Below are 26412 nucleotides of genomic sequence, written 5' to 3'. Positions count from 1 at the left end.
GTCTCTAGTTTTGGGTTTCCAGGTTACAAAGTCGGCCAACAACTGAAGCACTGTTCTCACTCTCAGAATTCTAAACAAACGTGAAGAGCATGGGAGTAGGCTGAGAATCCATCCCTTTATTTTCAGAAATTGATGGCCAGTGGTAGGGGTAATACAGAGGCATTCCAGCAGCAAAGCAAAATCAAGTCAGCCATCCAAAATCAAAAACATTGCCAACCACCTTTCATGCCCACAGCAATAGAAATGATAACCCTAAGTCCCAGAGATAAAAGTATAGCACCTTGTGCTTTACCTTGGCAGGAAGACTGCACAGAGGCTCCAAGACATCCCCTTAGTCATCACTTTTAATCCTCTAATGCAGGACTACTTGGTTTCCCATGTAGGCAGTATTGACTAAATAGGACTTGTGAAGGAGATGGATATGCTGCAGTTCATTTGGGTGACAATGAAGCACTCTGAAATATTTAGCAGTTCCCCAAATCTTCCAAACAGGAGAATGAGCCCCCGACGCCCCACATTGGTAAATCGGAGGCACAGACAACACACAGTTAATCCATGAAAGGTCGACAGTGAATCAAGGCCCACTTCCCAGGCCAGCAACTTCTATACAGGGACAAGACAGAAGTACCACACAGAAAAAATGTTAAGTCCATTCCCTTTTAACTTACAAGGCTCAAATGCACCTTCCAAAAACACCTTGAGAAATCCAGGACTAAGTGATGGATTTCACGATTTAAGCTACTGGCTTCCAAAAAACACCCAAGGAATTTGGTGTCCTGTCTCACTGCAGGAAGACTGGGGTAAAGGATCCTTCTGGACAAAGTGCATGTCCTCACACTTAACCCTTGACCATTATAGCCTTCCAGGGCCTGTAATGAATATACCTTCACAAGGCACTGGTAGGGAGAACATAGCTCAAAACTTGAGATGACCCAGCTGCTCAAAAGTCAAAGGAGAGGCTCTTACTTCCAACATAAAGAACAGAGAAGAGGCAAAGGCAAGGAAGACCACCAGGAAGGGAGCTGAGGGGATTACAGACACCAGGCCTGCTCGTCCTGCAAAGGCAACAAAACATGGCTGAATGTCCCCAACAGAGCTTTGGAGAATTAAACTGATTTACCTGTCAACCTGGGAAGCGCATGCAAGAGGCTGTCATTTGCAATGAAACAGAATGAATCTCCAGTCAAGTGTTCCAGGAGAAGGGGGCAAAATGGAACAAAGGGCAGCTGAGATCTCAACAAGACTAGCAGGTAGCTTCTGCCACAAACTGGACCCTTATCAGATTAACACAGCCAAACTGCAGCCCTGGGGCATCAGTGAGAACACCTTCTTTGGGGTCCTTTTCCTCAGGAAGGCCTCTTCCTTGAGTTCCTGGATCTGTCCAAATCTCCATCAGCCAGGACTTTCGCTGGACAGTGAGTGCCCTTCTGCCTGCTCTGCACTGATGGCAGTAGAACCAGTGAGCCCAGCAGTTGAGGTCCTTCCACCTGTGCTGATGCAGAGTTGACACAGCAACAGCGACAACCAAACTGAAGTTATCCAGGGAAGGGAGAGGGATAACTTCACACATCTCCAGTGAAGGTGCCCCACAGGAGATTGCCCACTGGGAGTTCCTTCTCAGAACTAAGAACCAGGAACCAAGTTACACACCGACATGGACTTACTCGAATAGGAGGGTGAATTTATTCACAAACTGCTCAAAATCACAGGCTGTAGAGAACAGGGATGTGGATCGGCAAACTTGTTGCACCCTTCTACCAGCCTTTCTTCTTCCCTGACTGTCCTGGAACATGTGGCTGGGCAGCAAACCTCCACCCCTCACCCCACTCCAATGCACCCCACCACCCCACCCATCCACCAGCCAGAAGCAAAATCCGTATGATGAGGTTTCAAGGAAAACATCCTGTTTCCTGTCCTGGTTTTCTCCAATGTGCTCTCTAAACACTCCCTTGTCCTGGGACCCAGGCAGAGGTGAGACCCAGCCTATGTCCTGTTAGGTCACTGGTCGTCCTGGAGGATAGGGAAGAGAAAAGGGAGAAGGTTTCAAACCAAGTCCACTGAAGACAAATCAGCCTTAATGCTCAACCTATGTTTATATTCTCTACATTAATAAAATGCAGCAAGACACTTTTGTCCCAATTTTTTAAAAATATAAATGTGAATTTTGTGACCTTTTATAGGAGACTCCTGCACCCTCTGCTTAAAGACTGTAGAGGCGACTGGTGTTCTCACGCAAGGTAGCCAAGGTGTGGGAGAGAGGCTGGTCTTTGACCCTGGCAATCTCTCGAACTGTGTGCAAGGCCAGGCCCGGGTGGGCATACTGGCAAAGGCTTTTGGGAACCTGGAAGATATCAAGCATTCAGAACATCGCTGTGCCTTCTGTGCACAGTCATTACACAAAACTCCCTCCCCGGCCCTTCCCCAGTAAGGACCTCTTTGGGGCTGCCCTGTAGAGACCCCTTTACCTGCAGGTGCAGGGAGAGTCCTAGTCATGGGGGGCTCTGGGTGAGCAGGGTCCCACGCTTCCTTGGACTACCCTCTACAGGGTAGGGCTTTGCACTGCCTGGAAGAGAGTGGTTACCCTTCAGCTTCTCAGCCCCCTAAACTTTTGGCTCTGCAGAACAATACAAGGAGACATCTACACAGCCAAGGGTGGGACCTGGAAGTCACTGGGGCTCTGGCCTTGCCAACCTTCCCACCCTCTCTCCTCAGTGCCTCAACTCAGCCTGAAGACACCCCTACCTGTCGAGGCAAAAAGTAGGGGGCATCAGTTTCCACGATGATTCTCTCCAGCGGGATCTGTTTCAGAGCTTCCCGGGCCTCCCAGGCAGAGGAGTAAGTCAGGACGGCCGTGAAGCCCACAGACATGTTTGGAAAGTGCTTCAACAGGGGCTCGATGACCGGGTAGCTGCCAGTGAAGCAATGCCTGGGAGGAGAATTCCAGATCAGCACTCTCTCACAATCCCCTCTGCAGCAACCCCCAACTCCCTCTAGACATATTAGCCCTTATAAATTATTTTCTGTGGATAAATTTCCAGAAATGGAAAGACAGCTTCCAAAGGAGGGACTCCACAGTAAACACAGACAAGAGCTGGCTCCAACACAGGAAGACGCAAGATGACTACTGGTGAGCAGTGCTCACCCATCAACCCAGGACCCCAGAGAATGCTGCACGGCCACTTGAAACAATCACCCAGAAGAATGGGTGTACAGCAACAACGCAGGGACAGGGTTGTGCTTATAACACGGAAAGAGAAGCAGAATTTAAAACTGTGGCCTCCTAAGATTATGACCATGTAGTCAAATGATTCAAAGGAAACAAAAATATCGAGGAGTGGGCTGGACAGAGGAGGGCAAAGGGGAAAAAATTGAGACAACTATAATAAACAAAAATAAAAAAATAAAGAAATATTGAAGCGACTACAGATGAATTTTCTCCTCTTAATTTGATGGCTATTTATGTCATTAATTTTTTTTGTATATAAACCAATCCGGAAATTCAGGGCTTCCTCCAGCCACAACACCTTGTTGGGCCATTTTAGGCGCCATCTACCTACCACCACCCATTAGAATTCCTTTAAAGTCAGCCCAAAATGAAGCAATGAAAAACGAACCAACCAACCCAGAAGGGCCGAGTGGCTGTGGCTGTGGCGTGTCAGCACAGTCAGAGGTCAGAGCCTTTGCTCTCTGCTTGGGCGCCCGAAAGGCAGCAGCCTAGAGGCCCAACAGGCCCACCCACTTCTGCCACTTATCAAGACCTGATTTGGGTTCTAGAGTCCCTGTTTTTTTCAGTTAACCCATCTCACTCATCTGGAAAGAGCCAGCCCAAGCATCACCTCCTGACCCCTGTCTAACCAGGCTTAGCGAATGGCCCCTCCCTGGCTCTCACAGCACTTTCTGGTCACCTCAGCCTCACATTCTCTACAGGAGGCACCAGCTGACTCATCTGTCTCCCACAGCTGAGCCAACACCCAGGACAGATACATGGTGAGAGAGTTTGTCAAACTGAACTCAAGAACCCCTAGCTACCACTCAGATAAAACATATCCTGCACTTTAATGAGCTTTCACATTTAAAGAAGGAAAAGAAACATTTTCAGGTGCCCTGGAATTTTCTCTGTGTGCTAAGTCACTGGACTCCATAGCAGCCTCTTCAGTCCTCATTTCTGAGAACTGAGATTCCATTTCAGCCTGCCACCCGGGACAAAGGTCATAAAAACCCCCTGCTGCTCTTTGGTGATTCAGGGTATTAGCTCAAACCATATAAAGATGCAGTTTTGTAAGTAAAAAGTGGTCAAATATCAGAATTTCATATGGTTTAACCTCATACTTAATCTTTAGAAAAGATACTATGTAGAGACAACATTATCCACGCTCTCCTACTGAGTTTTTGTTTGTCCAACTAACATCCTAGACAGAGGGAAGCATTCATTTCATTTGCCCGCTGAAGCTCCCGCCTAACCTATGGATCTTGTAGTCTGAGGGCACAAATTTTTTCATGATGCTCAGCAGATCTTCGTCGGCTTCTCGGCAGTGAATCACCAAGGGCTTCTTTAGAGACACGGCCAGCTGCAGCTGTCTCTCAAACACCTGGGAGAAGATAAAGGACAACACCTGCAGGTTAGGGCCACTTCAGAAGTTTGTTATCTCTAGAACACCCAGTCCAACAGGCAGTCCCACTGTCTCCAACTCTTGTATATTTAAACTCTACTGTATAATGTACAATAAAAGACAAGACTTAATGGGTCCCACTAAAGAGCCAGGTAGTGCTCAAAGCGCTTTAGGTACATTATCACCGATAACCCTAACAAGCACCCTGAGGTAGGTGAAGAAACTGAGGCTCCAAGTGAGGCCAAGTAACTTGCAGCTGAGAAGCCATATTGCCACGGTTCAGATGTGTCCACACAGCAACCACTGTGCAATGCTTGTCTGGGGCAGAGTGGGGCTCAGGAACACAAAGTACAAGCTAAATGTCCTTCCCCTCATTGTCCCCACTTCTACTCCCAAGAAGCAGTCACCTTCCACAGCTTTTCCTACACAAGCACAGCGTGCGCACACACAAAATCAATGCCTCGCTTTCAGATAAATATTATACATCTTTTCTTTACTCAGCTAAAATCAGATATTCTTCTAGGTGAGTATCTACAGATATGTTATACTTTTCTTTAAAACTCTAGCCATTTTTAAATCTTCATTAGTAAAATACACATACTGTTAATGATTTAAATGAAAAAAGTAGGGCTAGAATTTATATTTTCCTCAACAAGTTCAGGTTTAGGACAAAGAACTAAAGTATTAATTCATTATAAACAAACTGCCTCATCTTAAACTTAATGTCTCCATAAGCAGTTTTTTCAATTGTGGAGTATAATTCACTTTGCATTTTTTTACATCAAATAATGAGATGCTTTTGTGGTAATTTGAGTCAGGTGATACTCACCCGAGAATGACGTTTTCAAGTCTTAACACTCGTGCTTCCTCTTCTCATAATAGAAGCACTGAGCCAATATACCACTTCTGACATAACTCTTGTTTAACCTGTTTTAGTTTCCAACTCAAAGAAAATGCCCATGCGGACCAAAATCACAGAATGCTTGGAGGGGCTTCAGACAGCTAGTTCCAATGTGTACAGTTGGCTGTATCGCTCCCCAACACATCTCCTCTCCTTGAACCCCCCCAGAGGCAGCAGGTTGCAAGGGATCATAGTTCCAACGTTTAATTCCTGCTTCAAAAAATATTATTCTTAGAGCAGTTAAACTACTACTACAGCCTTTGGGTAGAATATAACCCAGCTAGTAAAAAACGTATTTTTCAAAGTATATTTAATGAAACAGGAACATGTTCACAAGTGGAAAAAGTCATTCAAAATAATTACTTTCCTTTTTAAAATTTCCTAATTTCTTTTATTAAAAGCATGTACATACAACACATATTCCCTTGATTCTGTAACAGGTGCTTGTAAGACATGCCACCAATTTTCCCCTGCAATTCTCCAAGGGACAATGACATCACAAATATAATGTTTTGTAAAACACATCTGAATTTCAAACATGTTAAGATAAAAGAATTGTTAGTGGGCAGGAACTTGTGGCTGGGCTGGAGCTATCTAGAGCATTTGTCCTGACCAGGAATGGGGCTGAAAAAAGAACAAGAGTGAACGAAGTGCACATCAATGATTTACCCAGCATAATTACTCTCTTCTGCCTGCATAAGCTCAGGTTCCCACTGATCCATTATTTCCAGGGGTTCTAGAGTTCTTCATTCTCTCCTGGGGGTGGCCCCCAAGCAGCTGCTGCATATTCATTGCCTCAATAATTAATTCTAGTCAAATACAAATACAGACAGAAGCAGCCTGGTTCAGCCAGGCCTGCCCAAGTGGGGAGGGAGAGTCTGTTCATTCACCCTGGCTTTCCAACTCCAGAAACCTAGAGACTCTGATAATCATACTGGCTGGTATGTGCAACTCACACCCAAACCATCCAGGACCTAACTCCTAGAAATTAAACAGAAAGGAAATAATTATTTTTCTGAAAGGTTAACAGTGGTTTGCTCTGGATAACAGAATAACTACTGACTTTTCCCTTTTTTTTTTTTTTTTTTTGCTTTTCTCTATTTTCGAATCCTTCCAGAAAAAGGTAACAGAAACAAAGCTCTCTCTCATAACAAACCAGAGCTAGCACCCTCTTACTCAACCAGATACGGTCCTTCCATAGACTTTTCTTCTTCCTATCACAGATAAAATATTCAACAGGACACACCAAGACCTTGCTAACCACTCTGCTTTTAGGCAAATGCAACTCAATGCTGATATCCAACTAAGGCAGTGGCTAGTCACCACCACTTGTTTTGGTGCCCAAGTTTAGATTTACATCAAGAACATCCACTTCCTCTAGTGCTCTACAGAAATATCTTGTCTTCCTCTCTTCTATACACAGTTCAGCCCTCCCACTGCCAGCAATTTACTTCCTCTGAATCACTGTTTTCCAGCCTTGAATCCCATCTCATCAAGCCAAATGATTCCTGCAAGATTCTATTTGTTACCCTATGCTGTAATTTCAAGTTCAGTCAGCAGGCCCTAGGTACCTCTACATGCAGATCTGATACCTTGATGATTTAATAGAAGGAAGAGTTACTGTGAAATACTTAGCACATTTCCTGGCATACAGCAGGCATTTAATAAACACCAGCTATACAATATCAGTATTTCCAGTTGCCTTAGTGTACACATTTCTGAACTGTTCTTCTTTCTATACCACGCCTGCCCTGTGTCAGAAAACAACTGGAAAAGCAGAAAATTAAATATTTGTCTCACTTTCTTTAAAACAATCTATTTTTTCCTATGTCTTCAGGTCTAGCTATCTTTCCATTCATTTCTGGCTAATAAATTACAGCCTCAAGCCAGAAATTGTAAGCTGCCCAGTGTTAGTAACGAAAAGGAACTCTGGATAGGCAGGATAACTACTGATTTTTCCCCAGACCTAATTGTGAATTGAAACACTATACTAGAAATGCCCCCAGGTCAAAAACTGAAAACATGCCACATACATAAAATCTCACCCACCTGTCTGAATGTACATCCTCAAGTCAAAATCATCCTGTTGGAATTTAGTGACCTTAACAGGTCCTAGCAGATTCATCTAAAAAAAAAATCCTTTGGAAACATCTGATCATCTGAAGTTGTTTCTTATGGAAATTAACTGTTAAGCCTCGCATGTGTATTGGCTGTCATGGATAACTGTAATTCAAATTGGATACATGTATAATTCAAGTTGGAATCTCTATTTCCTAAAGGTGCATAAAAGTGTAGTCTTCTGCTAAAGCAGTAGTCCATACCTTCCTTGAATTTTCTCTCTTTGATCAAAGGAAAGTTAAGAAACCACTGACTCTGAAAGATTTCCTTCTCTGAATTCACATAGTGAACCACAGATGCCAGGATCAATGAGGTACAGCGTCAGTGCACAGCTGACTGAGGCTGACCCACCTGGGCTGGAAACAGCACCAAAGGGGAAGCTGGTGCCAAATTCTGCCCAGCTGGAATCGACACATGCTCACCAAGGCCTGAGCACACTGGGCATGCAGACCCAGACCTAACGCATCAACAGGAAGACAGCGTACAACAAATTCAACCTGACAACATGCACAGTGAGGAAGTAGGAGGGTCTTTCTCCTTGTCCTGCTCCTTCCTAAAACAGAAACTTCCACTGAAGTGCTACAGCCATTCGTACCATGCCAAATCTCCATGCTCGAAAGATATTGGAAGAGAAAAATATTAAGATGGCAACAGTTGTTATCTCTAATGGAGTGGGAAATTATCCTCTTTACACATTTTTGTATTTTCCAAGTACTCTACAATGGGTATACTTAATGTTAAAGTCAGAATAAAAATAATAACACAAAATGTGTTGCTTCCCAGAACAGGTGTTTTGACACATATCATTAGCCATAAGAAGTCACAAAGTACCTGTCCCCATCCCCTGCTTACATTAAAAAACTGAAAGAAATAGCTTGTGAAGAATTTGAAAAATGACATCTAGATGGTCTGATAAGAGCAATTAAACTTTTAGGATCTCTAAATCCTTTACCTCCAAAAGTAGAGAACCACCCCCCAAAAAAGTAGGAATCTCTATTAAGAAACTCTATTGTACATATTCCAACAACTAAACAGAGAAATTGAAAGTTGTTACATTTCAACAACTAAAAAAGAAATTGAAACTGTAAGCAAGTGGGTTGCCATCATGAACAACATAGTCGACTCTCCAGACCGGAAGTCCATGCCCACCACACTACTTTGGCAGAAACAAATGGTCACTGACATCCTCCACCCTGGGAAAGCAACTGTTGTACTGAAGACAGAAATTGGAGGAAAACTAACCAAAACGTGGAAGACCACACCAGATGTCATATTTGTGTTTGGATTCAGAATCCATTTTGGTGGTGGCAAGACAAGTGGCTTTGGCATGATTTATGATTCCTTGGATTATGCAAAGAAAAAGAACCCAAACTAGACTTGCAAGACGTGGCCTATACGGGAAGACAACCTCAAGAAAACAGAGAAATGAGTGCAAGAACAGAATGAAGGAAGTCAGGGGCACTACAAAGGCCAACGCTGGTGCTGGCAAAAGGAGTAGACTCTCCGGTGACTTTATCTGTGGTGATCATGCAGATTTTTCATGAGAGGATTAATAGACTAAGAACTTAAAAAAAAAAAAACCCTGTAGGCAAGCTAAAGAGAACCTCATTACCTTGTGCTGTTCTGGGACAGGTGTGGTGCACTTATAAGAGTAATCCAAGCCCATTTCCCCAAATGCCACAGCCTTGGGATGTCGTAAGGCTTGTAAAAGATTTCTTTCTTGACTCTCAGTGTAGTAACGTGCAAAATGAGGGTGACAGCCGAAGGCCCCCCAAACCAGATCCTCTTTCAACAGCTCCTCCCATAGGCAATCTGTCAGCGTCCTGGGATCACAGAAGTCAGAGATGCAGCCCTGAAATTCCTTAGGGAAGGAGCTGCTATAAATTTTTCTGAACTTGCTAAAGGTCCCTTTGAAAGACAACTTGGAATAGAGCATGTCCAAGTGACAATGGGTATCAATGAAGCCCTCCTCTAGGTATGGCTCCCGATGGCTCCTTGGCAGAGGACTAGATGCATGTCTTTCACAAGAACGGGGTGGCATCTCCTCCTGGAATGTTCTTTTCTCCTTCACCTGCTCTTCTAAGCTTCTGGAGAATCGAAATGAGCGAGAATTCTGAGATCTGCCTTCCTCCGTCACCTCCAGATCTCTAGAGGTATTTTGGGAGCTCACTGTAGAGTTGGGGGAATAATCACTCAGGAGGCCCCGGCTGCTCCTCCCAGCCTGCAATGTGTCACTGCTGCTGCTGCCCACAGAGGGGTAGCTAGAAGGCTTGGTACTGTTGGTCCAATAGCTGGCGTAGTCACACCAAGGACTACTGTACAAATGAGCTGGGTACATGACATAGTCAGTGGGGAAGGCAGAAGGCTCTGAAACTGCTGAGAGTTTCAGCGAGATAGGCTCCTCCTGAGAGAATCTGACTGTGGAGACCTCATCCACGTCGGACCAGTCACTTCCTGAAGAGGCATGCTCTATCACCACCTCCCTTTCTTTAGGCTGCAGAAAAGAAACGACAAAGGGTTAGCCTTCCTGGGTGAAGACAGCCTCCCATAATCTGCCATCTGTAGAACATAAGCTCTCACTTGTTTTTCAGCAACGGTGAAGGAAGGCTTTGCATTGGCTCATTAGCTCACTCTGTCACCTACTTTACTTATAATTTCCAGAAGGTGAGCCAGGTTACACCTAAGAACAGTCAAATCAGGCTCAGGGGATAAACTCATAATGCCATCCCTGAAGGGGATGCTACACCTGCACCCTCTCTCTCTCTGAATGATCCCTCTGGAGAAAAACTGCTGTGTTTTGGAGATTTTAGAGAAATGCAGTGCCAGGTATCTCATCTCTAACAATATATTTCTAATACATTCAAAATGCAAAACCACACACTTGTGGTAGTTTTAAGATGTGTCTACAAATTCTGACACTACTCCCCACTGAAAGATGGGGTTTGTGAACCCTCCCCTTGAACCTGGCCCAAACCATGACTTACTTGCAACCAAGAGAATGCAGTAATGAAACTGCACAACTTCCAAGGCTAGGTCAGAACACAGCCTTGAAGCTTACCCTGGTTCTCTCAGCTTGCTCCTCTGGGGGAAGCCAATCACCAAATAAGAAATTATACCACCCAAGACCACATATGCTAGAGAGGTCACAGGTAGGCACCAGCATCAACTGCCCAATGTGTGAGTGAACATCTTAGACGTCCAGCCTTGCTGAGCTTTCAGATTGTGTTCCTCCAAATATCTGAATGAAACCACATAAAAGACCCCCTAAACAAGATCTTCCCAATCCAGATTTATAAATTCCTGACTCACAAAACTGAAAGTAAAACCATACGGTTATTTTACATCTCTAGGTGCCATAGTAACCTGAAAAACTACATATTGCATTAAATCAAGTTAGCACTGCTAGAACCTAAGTTCCAAAAGGTCAAGAATTTTTATTTTCTTCACTGATGTCTTCCAAACAGGCAGAATAGTGCCTGGCATATAATGAGTGTTCATAAATATTTGTTGAATTACTTCATAGAATAAATGGTGCAAGGCACCATTTTATTACTTCATAGAATAAATGGTGCAAGGCAATACTCAGCTGTCTGAACTTAGCTTCACATCAGAACCTCTAGGGGACTTTTGAAAAACACAGCTTTTTATTTTTTAAGATTTTATTTATTTACTTTTGGAGAAAGAGAGAAACAGCAATATGTAAGAGATACATGATCGGTTGTCAAATCTCGCACATCCCCTACTGGGAACCTGGCCCACAACCCAGGCATGTGCCCTGACTGGGAATCGAGCTGGTGACCCTTCAGTTCACAGGCACCACTCAATCCACTGAGCCGTAACAGCCAGGGCTCCATGTGGTAAAATTTAAAGTTACATTTATTGAGGGCCTATTACACACTAGCACTAAGCAAAGTGTTTTCATGTATTCAGAGTTCAGCAAACTGTGGCCCACAGACAAATCCACTGCACTGCCTATTGGTGTAAATAAAGTTTTATCACAACAATGGCCCTTCATTTAAATATGGCTGCTTTCATGCTACTACAACAGAGCTGAATAGTTGCAAAAGAGGTTATTTTCCCACGAAGCTGAAAATATTTATTAATACCTGGCCCTTTACAGAAAGCATTTGCTGAATCCTATACTAGTGTGGTAACATTAACCACGCCTTTTTACCGCAAGGGAGAAACTACGGCTCAAAGAGGTTAAATGACTTTCTCGTGATTGTGACTCGGGTGGCAGAGCCAGAATTTGAACCGTTTGTCTGATCCCAACACTCGTGTGCTTACCTACCATATTATGCTGCCTCCAAATGTATTCCTAACAGAGGTAATCTAAATGTCCTGTCTGACAAATAGGAGTTTGGGTATATAAGTCATCCATACAATGGAATTCTAGGCAGCCAAACAAAATGATGACCTACGTTATTACAGTGGAAACTCCACTATTCTTAGAATTTCCAATTAAATGTAGCATATGTGGTTTTTCTCCTTCTTGAAAACCCTTTGGAAATTATAGAAAATAGACCTGAAAAGACATAAACCTATAAAGAGAAAACATACGGAACAGCAAAGCAAATTAAATAAAAATTAGATGCTCAAAAGCAGAAGGATGAATAGTTATTGGATAAGGAGATCATTGATGGCCCAAACATAAGACTGCAGGAGAAAAAAACCCAGCAACCAACTGACACTACAAGACCCCAGAAAGACTCAGGAACTGAAGGCACCAGACCTCTCAAAATGAAGGTGAAGTTGCAGATGACAACTCTAGGAGAATAAGCTGGAAGTCATGAAGTTAAATCCCCAGCTCCCTGCTCTCATCCTGAGCAGATGGGTCTGTTCTTTCCCCACCCAGCAAAAGATGGAAGTTCACATCTGGAAAGTTGAACTAAGGAGGCTGTGGAATAATCGGGGACAACAGACACATAGTCAAGTGAAGGGACCATCACATGTTGGACAGTGAGAACCCAGACACCTTCCTCAAGCTGACTCCCAGAACACCAGCAGCCAGATGTGTGCCTCCCGGGCACAGGAGTGGAGGATTTCTCCCAGGGGACACTGAGCAGCCTCTGAGGGTCAGAGTACAGAGCCAACTGGGAGCCACAAAATGACCCAAAGTCTTCACCTTATGATGAAGGCACCAGTTGATAAGCTCAGAACTTCCAATTGGCTTTTTAATGCTTCATCTTTAAATATGAACAGATAGCCAAGACACCTGAGAAAAGGCCTACCACAAAAGACAGAAATCAAAATATTTAGGAGAAAAAAAAGAACCAGAAGGAAACTCAGAGAAAAAGTAGTACAAAAAGCAGAAGGGTCAAAAGAAACCTAGAATTAATATTCCCAGAGAGACAAGAGAAAGTATTGTAACCTCAAAACAAGATGTTTTAAGAAAGGAATATTCAAAAAACTAAACCAGTGTTCTTAGAAATTAAGTGTGTCAAAAGTGGAAAAAATAGTATATATTATCATTATATACACTCACCTTACTCATAGAGAAAGCAGAGATGAAAAAAAACATGGGGGGAACCCTAAGGAAACAATTATGGGAGGCACACCTCAAAGGAAAAACGTGGGAAAGAATATTTATTTTGAAAATATTGAGAAGAATTTTATGGCACTAGCAGTTTGGGGATGAATCAGTGATAGGTACAGAGAAAACTAAAGAAAAAGGCAAGGTAATGATTACCTCCAAGGAAAGTAAACTTTTACAAGAAAGGAAATATAATTGGAGTATATCATGTGACTCAGCTATGAACATGGTGGTAATAAATCCTAAACGGATTTAGCCAAAAATTGTATTACAACGCAGGGAGCTACAGGAAGGGGAGGAAATGTGCCATGGGTGTGGGTGCCACTGAAGTGAGTTAGTGTAGAGAACTAAATTCTCACCTTCCTGAGTAGGAAGTCCACATGTCTAGAGTTGAAAACTCATTCGACTGTAAAATTACTTAGAAATATGGAGTTAAGTACTAGAAGAAAGACCTCAAAGAGATGAAAGGGGCTGCCTCTCAGGAGCAGTAATAAAGGATAGGCATAGACGGGTGGAACAAAGGAATGATTTTTTCCCGCAATTACAAGCTATGTTAAAAATTGCTAGTTTCCCTCCAATATCACTCTCTTCTGAATAGCAGGAGTTTTTCTGGGTGTACGTCTGAGAGATAGAAGTTAATTTTCCAGACTCTATCACAGCTAGATCATAGGCAGGTGTTTAGATTCTTGTCAATTCATATGAGCAGATACCATGTGGACAACTTCTGAGCCAAGCTCTTAAACGGGAGAAAGTGTACTTTCTGCTTCTCTTCTCTTCCTACTGGCTGAACTGCTCAACATAATGTACTCTGAATCCTATCAGAGTGGCCACCTCAGACCACAAGATGGAAAACTGTGTTGAGGGGCAGCAGAGAATCAAGATAGAAGGCACCAAGGTGGAACCATCCTCCTCAAGCAAAACTTTTTTTTTTAAGATTTTATTTATTTACTTTTAGAAAGAGGGGAAGGAAGGGAGAAAGAGAGGGAGAGCAACATCGATGTATCAATTGGTTGCCTCTCTCACATGCTCCCAATTGGGGACCTGGCCCGCAACCCAGGCATATGCCCTGACTGGGAATCGAACTGGCAACCTTTCAATTTGCAGGCCAGCACTCAATCCACTGAGCCACACCAGCCAATGGAAAAAACTTTTATTTTCCTTAAGCCACTGTTACTTTGGTCTTTGTATGGCAGGCAAATCCATATCCTAAAAAACATATAAATTCTTAAAAAGAAAGACAGCACTAAATTGAGGTCTCTTAATTAACTCTGAAATGTATGTTAAAAGAGAACCATCAAATTGTGGCCTGGAATCCTGAGTAAGTAAAGTACTGCTTTAATGATTAACACTTAGGAACAAACTAGAAAGATCAAACACTACATTTAATCAAGAGAACTATGGGCAGGACTCACCTTTTGGCATTCTAAATGAGAGTCAGAGTCATCCAAAAATTCTAGGGGTGGAGAGCACTTGTCAATAACTGTCCTTCGGTCACCAAGTGGCTCCTCCCTGGGTTTCTCCTGAGGGTCTACCACCACTCTCCTGTCACAGAAGCTGCTCCTCTCTGGCACAGCTTTTTTTTCCTCTTTTACTCTGACCTCTGGGGCTGACTCTTTCTCTTTCTGAGGAGCAGATACCGTCACACTCCTGGCTGGTCCTTCTCCACGGTTGGGACGCTCTTCTGTGTTCGGTTTTGCCCTAGTGACAGTCTCTCCCTTCCTTTTTGGCATCGACTTTCCCAGGATGCCCTGGATAGCCTTCAAGTAGATCATTGTAGAGCCCTGGTCTCGAAGTCTATCCTTCTTCCTTTTCTGAACCTTGTTTGGGTCCTCGGTTGTATCATTTTGCCCTTCAGCTTCAGCTGCAAACTCAGAGTTCATGGAATTACGAGAACTATCTTTGGAATTAACCTGGAAGAAAAAACAAAGATTGAGAAAGGGTGATTTCATACATGAAGCACTTGGCGAATTAAAAAACCAGTGGGGGTTTCACCAATCAAAGGCAAAGCAGCAGTGGGTAAGATAGACAAAGATTCTCTCCAAGTGATGGTTCCCATCCTACCCCCTGTAAAAGGAATGAAACTGCTGCTATTTCTTAATATTCACTTTCTCCTACTTATCAGATAATATTCTCACACTGCAGTGGGAAGGGATGAGCTGAGAAAGCAACAGTCTATTAACACTACACTGCAAGCTCCTTGAGGGTGAGGACTACCACATACTTCAGAACACACACACACACAGAGGCAAAATAGAAGCCTAACATCTTAGTACTGAAAAGCTCCCAAGAAACCAGCTAACCCAATCCCACAACTAGGAGTCAAGGAAACCCAAAGGCCCCATGAGGAGTGGATGCCAATCATCTGACTCTCAAGGGCAGGGTGCTTAGCACTATACCCACAGCCTCCTTTTTTTAATAAATTTATAAAAAGATTTTAGTTATTTATTTTTAGAGAGAGGGAAAGAGAGGGAGAAAGAGAGGGAAATATCAACATGTGGTTGCCTCTCACATGCCCCACTGGAGACCTGGCCTGCAACCCAGGCATGTGCCCTGACTGGGAATCAAACCAGCCACCCTTTGGTTCACAGGCCAGCTCTCAATCCACTGAGCCACACCAGCCAGGGCACCAGATCCTCCTTTGAAGTTCTCAGTGAACTTCTTCCACCAAATCCAAACATTAGTGTTGGAAGGTACCTCAGTTTTCAGGGTCAATCAAGAGATCTACTCCCTGCCCCCAAATCTCCTCAGAGATACAGATAAAGTCTCAGCCCCTTTCTTCTTTCCCTCTCCACATACAGCCATTCTAGGAGTCCACAGGAAAGAAGATAGATTATTTGCTTACAATATTAATTCCCTGTGAAACTCAGATCCAGTCTAATCCCAGCCTAGTGTACGAATGCTCCACAAGTCTTCCCCCAGAACCATCCCCAAAGGAGCACACCCCCAAACACCCCAGCTGTGAGGGGAAAAGCAGTATGTATGATAGAGGGTGAAAAGTGCCAGGGAGAAAAATATAACAGAAAAGGGAGTACAAAGTGGGAAAAGGGAGGAGGTCACTCAAATCTAGAGTTCAAGGCAGAGGACTAGGGGTATATATTATTAATGTGAACTTTCTAAAATGTTAAATACTGTGAGGACCTGTGGGTCACATTCAGCCTATGGCCCAGTGTGCAAACCCTGACAGGGAAGACCGGACTGCAGTTGTGGGAGTAAAAACAGGTTGGGAATATAGAAACACACCTTATTTTCACATGGACTTATAATTCACACAGCAGCCATGGGTGCCACCCCTCTTTACAGAAAGGGACACTGCCATATGGATTGTTAAGTGGCAGAACCAGGATTCAAATTCAAGTTCCCCCTAACACCCTGGAAACTAAGGGAGAATAGGGAAAATAGGAAAGTTGGGAAATAGCATCAAAGGTTGAGATGTCAGAGACCATGAGGACCTAAGATCATTGAAGAAGAGTTTCAACAGTGAACAGGAGGCTATAAAGGTAAAGGTTAGGCAGAAAGTACAAGAGCAGAGACAAACCACCTGGCTTTGAAAAGGAGAGATTGAGTTTTTCCAGGCAGGACCGCTCGGTGAATTGTGCATCTCTGAAGGCAGGCAGGAGGGAAAGATCACGCGGAGATGCCGTTCCAACCCCCATCACCGCCAGCCTGAACAATCTCAACAGTTCCTAACAAGCTCTCACCCTCCTCCCTCTTATCTTTTCTCTACAATGAGCCAGTTCTAAAATCTGGCAATGTCATGCCTCTGCTTAAAACCCTTCCATGGCTCTGCATTTACCTATACATCCCAAACTCCTGAGCATGACCTCAAAACCCTTTCCCAGGGTGTCCCCCAACTTTCCTTTCCAGCATCATCTCCCAGCTTTCTCCACATACCCAGATGTCCCGGGAATGAAGAAAGGTGCTGGACGAACCAAGATGGCGGCATAGGTAGACACACTGCACCTCCTCGCACAACCAGAACTGACAGAAAATCGAACGACAAGGAAGTCCGACACCAAGTAGATAAAAAAGAAACATTCATTGAGACGGGTAGGAGGGGCGGAGACAGGCAGCTGGGGTGGAGAGGACTCACGTTGCCGTGGTGGGACAAAGACTGGCGGAGTGTGGGACCAACAGGTCAGGCAGTCTGACCACTAGCAGACCCTGCAGCCCCACATTTGCACAGATAAACCGAGAGGGCCGGACTCAGAGTGGCGGAGAACGGGGCAGGCAGAGCAGCAGGTAGCACCCCGCGGCACCACATTCGCACATAGATAAACCAGGACAAACAGCCGGGAGCAAAGCAGACCACACAACCCAGGGCTCCAGCTCGGGGAAATAAAGCCTCAAACCTCTGATTGAAAGCGCCCGTGGGGGTTGGGGCAGCAGCAGGAGAAACTCCCAGCCTCACAGGAGAGGTCCTTGGAGAGACCCACAGGGGCCTAGAGCGTGCACAAGCCCACCCACCCGGGAACCGGCACCAGAGGGGCCCAGTTTGATTGTGGGTAGCGGAGGGAGTGACTGAAACCCGGTGGAGAGTGGAGCAAGCACCATTGCTCCCTCTCGGCCCCTCGCTCACGTACAGCGTCACAGCGCAGCCACCAGCGTTACCCCCCCCCCAACACCTAAAGCTCCGCCCCTTTAAGTAACAGCCTCACCAAGGAAAAAAAAATGGCCCAAATGACAGAACACTTCAAAGCTCCAGAAATAATTCAACTAAGCAGCGAACAGATAGCCAACCTATCAGATGCACAGTTCAAAACACTTGTAATTAGGACGCTCACAGAATTGGTTGAATTTGGTCGAAAACTAGATGAAAAAATGAAGGCTATGCTAAGAGAGACAAAGGAAAATATACAGGGAACCAATAGTGATGTGAAGGAAACTAGGACTCAAATCAATGGTGTGGACCAGAAGGAAGAAAGAAACATCCAACTAGAAAAGAATGAAGAAACAAGAATTCGGAAAAATGAGGAGAGGCTTAGGAACCTCCAGGACATCCTGAAACGTTCCAACATCCGAATTATAGGGGTGCCGGAAGGAGAAGAGGAAGAACAAAAAATTGAAAATTTATTTGAATAATGAAGGAGAACTTCCCTACTCTGGCAAAGGAAATAGATTTCCAGGAAGTCCAGGAAGCTCAGAGAGTCCCAAAGAAGCTGGACCCAAGGAGGAACACACCAAGGCACATCATAATTACATTAGCCAAGATGAAACGGAAGGAGAGAATCTTAGAAGCAGCAAGAGAAAAGGACACAGTTATACAAAGGGGTTCCCGTAAGACTGTCAGCTGATTTCTCAAAAGAGACCTCACAGGCAAGAAGGGGCTGGAAAGAAGTATTCCAAGTCATGAAAGGCAAGGACCTACATCCAAGATTGCTCTAACCAACAAAGCTATCATTTAGAATGGAAGGGCAGATAAAGTGCTTCTCAGATAAGGTCAAGTTAAAGGAGTTCATCATCACCAAGCCATTATTATATGAAATGTTAAATGGAGTTACCTAAGAAAAAGAAGATAAAAAAAAATATGAACAGTAAAAAGGACAGCAAACTCACAGTTATTAACAACCACACCTAAAACAAAAATAAAAGCAAACTAAGCAAACAACTAGAACAGGAACAGAACCACAGAAATGGAGATCACATGGAAGGTTATCAACAAGGGAGTGTGAAGGGGAGAGAGGGGGGAAAGGTACAGAGAATAAATAGCATAAATGATAGGTGGAAAATAGACGGGGGGAGGGTAAGAATAGTGTAGGAAATGTAGAAGCCAAAGAACTTATATGTATGACCCATGGACATGAACTATAGGGGGGGAATGTGGGTGGGAGGGGGTGGGCAGGATGGAGTTGAGGGAAGGGGGGGTAATGGGACAACTGTAATAGAATAATCAATAAATATATTTTTAAAATGACATTAAATTAAATTAAATTTTTTAAAAAAGAAAGAAAGAAAAAGAAAGGTGCTGGAGAAGGGGGGAAGAAGGACCCACAGGAACCAGTAGTGTCCCAAGCACTTCAGACCAGCAGTATTTCCTGACCCTTTTTGGATACACACTGCTCCTGTTGCCTGAAATGTCCTTTCCTCCTCTTTGTCCACCAGAACTCAAATGATACCTCTTTTGTAAGCCCTTTCCCTGTGGTTTGTCACTCATTCCTCTGGCCCCTGGTACTTCAAATATTGCTATTATAACACTCCACGCACTGCACCATGATGAATGATTTTTCATTCTGTCGACCACTACTTAATTCTTTGCACATGTAGCCTCTAAAACAGACTTCCACCCAAGCACTGGACATCTGCTGAGGGAACATGCAGGAAATGGGATCACACATGAAAGCTCTAGCATTAGAAAAGCTGAGATACACAATCATTTCTTGGGTCTGGGCTGTGTCACCCTACAAAGGGCTCCTCAGGTGAAGGATCTTGTCCTTTTCATCTCTCCGTCCCTCACATCTAATGCTGGGCCAGGGCAGAGCAGGTGCTCCAGAGGGCAGCAGTGGAAAGAATCCTGCCTTTGAAGTCAGACTGATCTGGAATTACACCACAGTTCTGCTGCGTACAAGCTGTGTGGCCTTGGTCAAGTTATTTAACCTTTCTAAGGCTCCTTGTCCCAGTGCCTACACACAGTAGGTGCTCAAATATTTGTTAACTAATATGTAAAGATAATACTACCTACTTCACGAGACTCTTGAAGATTATACGATAGTCTACAGGTCAAACACTGAGAATTACATTTGATCAAGGTCTATTACATTATAAAGGCTCAAATGTTCCCTTCCACTCTTCCTTCCCAATACTGAATATAAAATTTTATGAACACTAAATATAAGGTAGGTGAAGGTGTTCATAATAGACATGTAATGTTCTCTGTAAACAAAGATCATCAGTTACCATTCCAATTTGAGAAAACCTCTCAAACGACTGTCCTAGAGGTGATAAGGAACAAACAAGTGAGGGTGGCCAGCAGGAATCTCTACAGATTCCAAAATACCCCAGTCTAGCTATAGTCTGAATATGTCCCCCTAAAATTTATGTTGAAATCTGAACCCAAGGTGATGGGACCAGGTGAAGCCTCTGGAAAGTGATTCCATTATGAAAGTGGATTAGTGTTCTTATAAAAGAGGCCCCAAGAGAGCTCACACGACACCTTCTGCCACGTGAGGACGCAATGAAAAGTCTGCAGCCCTGAAGAGAGTCATCACGTGACCACGCTGGCACTCTGATATCAGATTTCCAGCCTCCAGAACTATAAGAAATACATTTCTGCTGTTCATAAGCTACCCAGTCTGTGGTATTTCGTTATAGCAGCCAAACCAGGCTAAGACAAACATCTTCCCCTTGAATATTCTAGAACCTGGCATTGAGATTTTTGTGCCGAGGCAGCAGGAAGGGGGGTGAGGGTGACGACACAGGAAGCCACGTGTGCAGCCCTCAAAGGTCACAGAGTAAACACAGAAGAGCAGATGATGTGTGAGTGGACGGTAAGAGACTGCTGAGGGGACCTTGGAAGGACCTGTGGGGGAAACATGCCATTTTCTGTAAATGCCCCTCAGCTAGGAGTTAAGAGACAAGTTCACACTTGACTGTGGAGAAAGGGGGAAGAGGTACAGATTGAGGGGAAGGTAAGAGAGGCATATTGTAACTCATCAAGATGAATAAAGTTCTGTACCTCTTGCTTCCAAATCAACAAGCACACTCTAGGGAGAGCCCTTGACAGTGCTAGAGATGGATCTTTCAAAAATGCAAATCTACCTTCCCTCTGTACAGAGTACTATATAAACTAAATTCCCTTGGCAATAAAAACTTGCAGCAATCTACCCCTACCTAACTCTCCAGCCTCATCTGGGCTCTTTGCTCCATCGTTCCACCTCATGAGACAGTCTCGTGACTTCTCCACACTGCCAACAGACTGTGTGCTCCTCAGAAGACATCTCATGGCTCCAACACCCAACAGAGTATTTGGCACACAATAACCCTCAAATGCTTATCGACCAAGAGCAAGGCACTGGTGAACCCAAAGAGACAGGCCCAGACTACTCCTTGCTCCATGTTTAACCATTAAATTGATTTTAGCAAAACAAGGTTGCTAAGGGCCAAACGAGAGAAAGGTGGGTCCACGGTAGGATCAGACCCACCTGGCTCAGAGGTCACACCCTCAAACTTGAGTCCCCAGTCCATAGGACAGCCTGAGCCAGGGATGCAGCACACCTCCAAGACTAAGCAAGGTTAATTTTTCTGCCCTTCCTAATACTAGGCTTCACTCCATCTGTAATTGCCAATGAAGTTAAATTTAATCAATCGATATTATTTTATGCTATACCCAAATACAATGAAATTACATCAAGGATTAATGACAAGATTAAATTATATGAGCAAAGCCCCACATTCACCTTATTTGCATGAGTCATGTTCAGTATTCTTATGCCAAAGACAAAGGTTTTCAGTTCACCGTTAAATTTTTTAAAAATTCACGTGCCATACAAGAGTTCTGCGAGGCCCACGCTGAAAACACCTGACCTGGGGCACTTAGCCAGAGAGTTCCCCAGGATAAACAGCCAAATACAGCTTCATTTCTCAATTCCACAAAAGAAATCACTAGGCAGGCTTAGAGACAAACCCACTTTCCTTGGGGCTTTTTAAAGCTTTTGTAAAATAACTTTTCTCTAGGGACAGCCCATCTTTCCCCCTCTCCAAATAAAGCCTTTTTCTCCACTCTTCCACATACAGAACTCTTCACCGTTTTTTAAAGCCCACAGCTTCAAAATCTAAAATGCAGACTCTAAGAGGGCAATGATCTTTGTTTTGTTACTGGAGAATCCCAAGCAACTAGGACACAGGCTGACACAAATTAGGCCCTCAATAAACGTTCAAAACCTGATTAAACAAGTGGATGAAGTGTACACAGTATGCCGGTGATGTTAGCTAGTGCTCGCTCTACTCTAAGAGGAAAACAGCAGACTGGATTTTATTTGCTTCTACTTCCAACAGACTCATGTTCAACTTTCCCTCACATACGCACACACAGAGCTGGGAAAATTTTATTACACTTTTTAAATAAAGTTAAAAAATAATAAAATTAAAAAGTCAATATAAAATGAATGAGTGGGTATTCCCACTCCTTAGTCTGTGAAGTACTCCTTATCCCACTTGCAAATACTCAGAAGCCCTCCTGTGTGTTCCCATTGGAGACCTGAATGTTTAACCTGCTAAACCACCCCTGCCCCACCAACCAGAACTCCAACGTGCTGGACACCGTAACTTTAGTGAAAAGCCATCCCAAAAACCAAATTCTTATTCCCCGGTTCAGAGTCAGAGTGGTTCAGAGTACAAGGACACAATCCCTTAACTTTACAACTAAAATACATACATACATCTGTGTCTCTAGAGCAGGGGTTATCAAACTCATTTTCACTGGGGGCCACGTCAGCCTCAGAGGTTGCCTTAAAAGGGCCAAATGTAATTTTAGGACTGTATAAATGGAACTTACTCCTTAACAGTTAAGCCAGAGCTCTGCCCTGCCGCTGGGCAGAAACAAGGTGGGGGCCGGATTCCGCCCGCAGGCCTTGTGTTTGCCACCTGTGCTCTAAAGCAAGCAACCCACATTCTACTGCAGTGCTTCTCCAACCAGGATGCACATTACAATCATTGGAGCAAGCCCAGACCACACCCTATCCCAATTAAATCGGGGGGTGGTGGGGGGAGTATTTTAAAGCTTTCCAGTTGTTCCAAAGAGCCGCCAACTTTGAAAACTACCTCTCTAGGGAACTTCAGGCCCCCTCCCTAGCCAAATGCTCGCTCGGTGTTGTGTTTGCACGAAGTAGACCCCAGAGATCTTAAAGGACATGATCTTTTTTAGTTTCCTTCCACCAAAATTCCCATTCCCAAAATCTCAAGCCACGTGGAAGGGAGTTCACAGGTTGCAAGGCTTTGCAGCCACCTACCTTAAGGCTGCAGGTTTCCTCTTCTAGAGAAGCCATTGCTTCTAGAGAAGCGTTGGCAGGACGCAGAGGGGATCCCCCTGACGAAAGGAAACCCCGTGTGCTCCGAATCAGGCAGCTTTTGGAGGCAGCCCCGTCCACACCTGGGCCAGAGGAATGCGAGGAGGAAGAAGAGGAGGAATTTCTGCGGCGGGATGAGTCCCAGGACAACCTCGGTGTGCAGGCCACATCGTCCTCCTTCTGAGCTTTCAGGCGCTTGGGGCTGCTGGCCCCTCCAGAACGCGATGCAGTGGTACGAGCTGGCCGTCTGGAGGGGGCCACATCACTGGTCTCCCGGAGGCAGCTGCGCTTGCGGGAACACCCTTCCGAAGTGCTGCTCCAGTGGTACTTGACCTTGCGCCGCTCCGACGCCATGAGCACCTGCAAGGTAAAGAGGGGACCTGGATTCCAACACCACCCCTCTAGCTGCCCCTCCTCAGACTTCCGCCATCCAGGCGCCCGCTGGGCGAGGGCAAGCCCGAAGGTCAGAGCCAGGGACCAGCCTTACTGACCTTTCCCCCTTCTTTCCACTGCCCATCACAGTTCTCTAGGTCTGAGTTGCCAAAGCTTTTCGGAGAAGTCAAAACGCTGCAAGATTTACTAAAGGCTTCGGTTCGGTTTCCAAGCCCACAATGTGTTTCCGTGATTACCAAACGCTTCAGTTTATACAGCGCTCCTTCGGAGATGTCAAAGCGCTTCCGGGACTATAAAGCGCTTCGAAGGGCAATACAAAGCCCTTCAGAGATGTCAAAGCGTTTCAAAAATACTACAGGCGCTTTAAGACTTACACAGAGCAGCCAAACCCGCAGCCCAAGGGCGGGCGCGCCGCCCGGAGGCCCCCAACGCAGCTGGAGGGCCGCAGGGCAGGGCCGGAACGGCGCGCAGCCCGCCCAGCAACCGTGGCCCCGCCGACCAGCCCGGGCTGGGCCGGAAGGGGCCCGAGCAGCCCCTCAGGAGCCGGCGACGCCCGAGTCTGCCGCCTCGTACCACGCCCCACCCTACCCGACCTCCTGCTCCGCCGCCCAGTCGTCGGCCCCGCCGACCCCGCGGCCCGGACGTCCCGCCCCGGCCTCCCGTTCGCCACTTGCCGCCCGCCCCAATCCGGCGGCCTCCTCCGGAGATCAGACGCCGCCCGCCTCCTCTGTGCCCGCCTCCCAGAACGAGCCCCGCGGCCAGCAACCTGACGCGCAGTGGGGGCGGGTCCTGCGCCAGGAGCCCAGTGCTCCAATCCACGAGGAGCGAGACTCCAAGCAAGACGGAGCTCGTCTGTTGGCCCGGAGCCTGGGAGGCGGGAACTCTTTGTCTTATGAAACTCGCCCATTGGTCGGGAGCTGGTTGGGGCGGAGCCACTCACGAGGGCTCTGGGAGCGCGAAATTGAGGCGAGGCCGCAGACCGTTCCTACGGCCACTTTCTGAGGACGTGTAGGGCGTTTGCAGACTCGGACAGCTTAGCGCTGCTTCATTCTGCTCAGCGTTACGTCCCCTAGGCCGGACGCTTTCAGATTTGGATACGCTTATCAAATCTACACCAACGTTAATTAATTGATTGATTGATTAACCTAATAAACTGGCTCAGGGAGAAGTAGTGACACACCCAGAGAGTGGCAGAATTGGAATCAGAAGTTAGAAGCCAAGAGGAGCGAGACTCCGAGCAAGAGAAAAAATGAGACAACACAAAAATGTAAAATATCCGCCTGGCAAAAAATATTTCAAAGTCAAAAGACAGTAAAAATAATTGCAATATATGGCAAAGGTCTGAGTGCGATGGCCTTACAATGTAAAAACTATCGCAATAAGAGAATTCGTGACCTCACCGGTGTGGTTCAGTTGGTTGGGCGTTGTGCCAGAAAGGGTAAAGTCCCCCGGGTTATACGCTGGTCAAGGCACATGCCTGGGTTACGGGTTCAGTCCCCCGTGGGGGTGCAAATGAGAGGCAACCCATCGATGTTTCTTTCAGATGTTTCAACATCCGATGTTTCTCTCCCTTTCTCCCTTCCCCGCTCTCTAAAAAGAAAATCTTTTCAAAAGAGAGAGAATTCATATTAAAATGGACCACGGAAATGAACCGATGAATAAAAATAAATGACAAAAGCCTCTTTAACATGCTAAAAAATGACTACCTCAGTCATTTAAAAAGTACAAATAAAATTTTCACCCTTTAGATTGGCAGTGATTAAAAAGCATGATAATATTCTTTGTAGCTGAGGACGTGGAGAATATGCCACTGATGGACGTGTAAATTGGTACAACGTCCTGGGAAAACAGCCTTGTTTGTAGTGCAAGGATGAAAACCACCTCAATATGCAAGAAGCAAAGCTAGTTATATAAAGTACTGACTATCCATACAATGGAATATCAAGCAAAAAGAATGAAGTGATCCAAAAGTACTGTTGACAAAGAACGGCCAAGACAGACGGCAGGGGGTGGGGGGTGTGGAACAGGGTCAGGAACAGAGTGAAATACCCTGTGTGTAGCAAAAATAATAATAATAAAATAGAGAGGAGTGAAACCTCAAGTTTTTTTTAAATGCCTAAGAATAACCATTGTATGTTTGCCTAACAGCTTTATTGAGATATAATTTACATACCATAAAGTTCAACTACATGTAGTTTAATGGCTTTTTAAACGTACAACATGTTTTTTAGTGTATAATTCTGGATTTTCTTTAGTGTATTTATATGAATTGTGCAACCACCACCATAACCCTAATCTAATTTTAGAACACTTCAGCACCTCCAAATCTTGTGACCATTACCACTTCCCTCCTCAACCCTCACTCCCCCCACCTCACTTCTAGTTTCTGTTTCTATAGATTTGCCTGTTCTGGACATTTCATAAAATGGAATCATACATTTTACTTAGCAAAATCATTCCAAAGTCCATCCATGTGTGGCATGTATCAATGCTTCGTTCTTTTTTATGAATAATTTTAATTAAGCAAATTTGATGAATAATATTCCAATGTATGGATATAGCACATTCTGTTTATCCATTCATCTGTTGATGGACATTTGGGTTGTTTCTACTTTTTGCTATTCTGAATATTGCTGTGAACACTGGTGCACAAGTTTTTCTGTATGGACATGTTTTCATTTCTATTAGGTAGATATCTACCAGTGGAACTGCTGGGCTATATGAAACTATTAAACCTTTTATAACTGAGGATGTGGGGTCCTCAGTCCCAACCACCAAAGCATGAGGGTTCCAATTTCTCCACATCCTTATTAAACTTTCTGTTGTCTTTTATATTTTAGCCATCCTAGCAGGTACAAA

The 26412-nt window shown here is 44.8% G+C and overlaps 1 protein-coding gene across 5 annotated transcripts; it reads right to left on the bottom strand.

Moving 5' to 3' along the window:
* Positions 1-1660: 1660 nt before the first annotated feature.
* Positions 1661-24259, bottom strand: TATDN2 (TatD DNase domain containing 2). 5 transcript variants are annotated; one of them, XM_053929526.2, is made up of 8 exons: positions 24142-24259; positions 23104-23520; positions 14575-15072; positions 9242-10123; positions 4462-4589; positions 2743-2926; positions 2172-2341; positions 1661-2010 (listed from the first exon to the last, which is right to left on the bottom strand). In XM_053929526.2, the coding sequence occupies exons 2-7, from the start codon at positions 23512-23514 to the stop codon at positions 2201-2203; spliced, it is 2244 nt and encodes a 747-aa protein (XP_053785501.1). In that variant the 5' UTR covers positions 23515-23520; positions 24142-24259; the 3' UTR covers positions 1661-2010; positions 2172-2200. The 5 variants fall into 5 exon arrangements, 4 of the variants coding, with proteins under 4 accessions (XP_053785501.1, XP_053785500.1, XP_053785499.1 ...); XM_053929525.2 differs by having other exon boundaries at positions 24147-24259; XM_053929524.1 differs by lacking the exon at positions 24142-24259 and adding an exon at positions 23652-24135.
* Between the last annotated feature and the right edge of the window lie 2153 nt (positions 24260-26412).

Source organism: Desmodus rotundus, chromosome 8 (genome assembly GCF_022682495.2).
Source record: "Desmodus rotundus isolate HL8 chromosome 8, HLdesRot8A.1, whole genome shotgun sequence".
Lineage (NCBI taxonomy): Eukaryota > Metazoa > Chordata > Mammalia > Chiroptera > Phyllostomidae > Desmodus > Desmodus rotundus.
The sequence above is the reverse complement of the archived record's forward strand: the minus strand, read 5'-3'. Positions and strand labels throughout refer to the sequence as shown.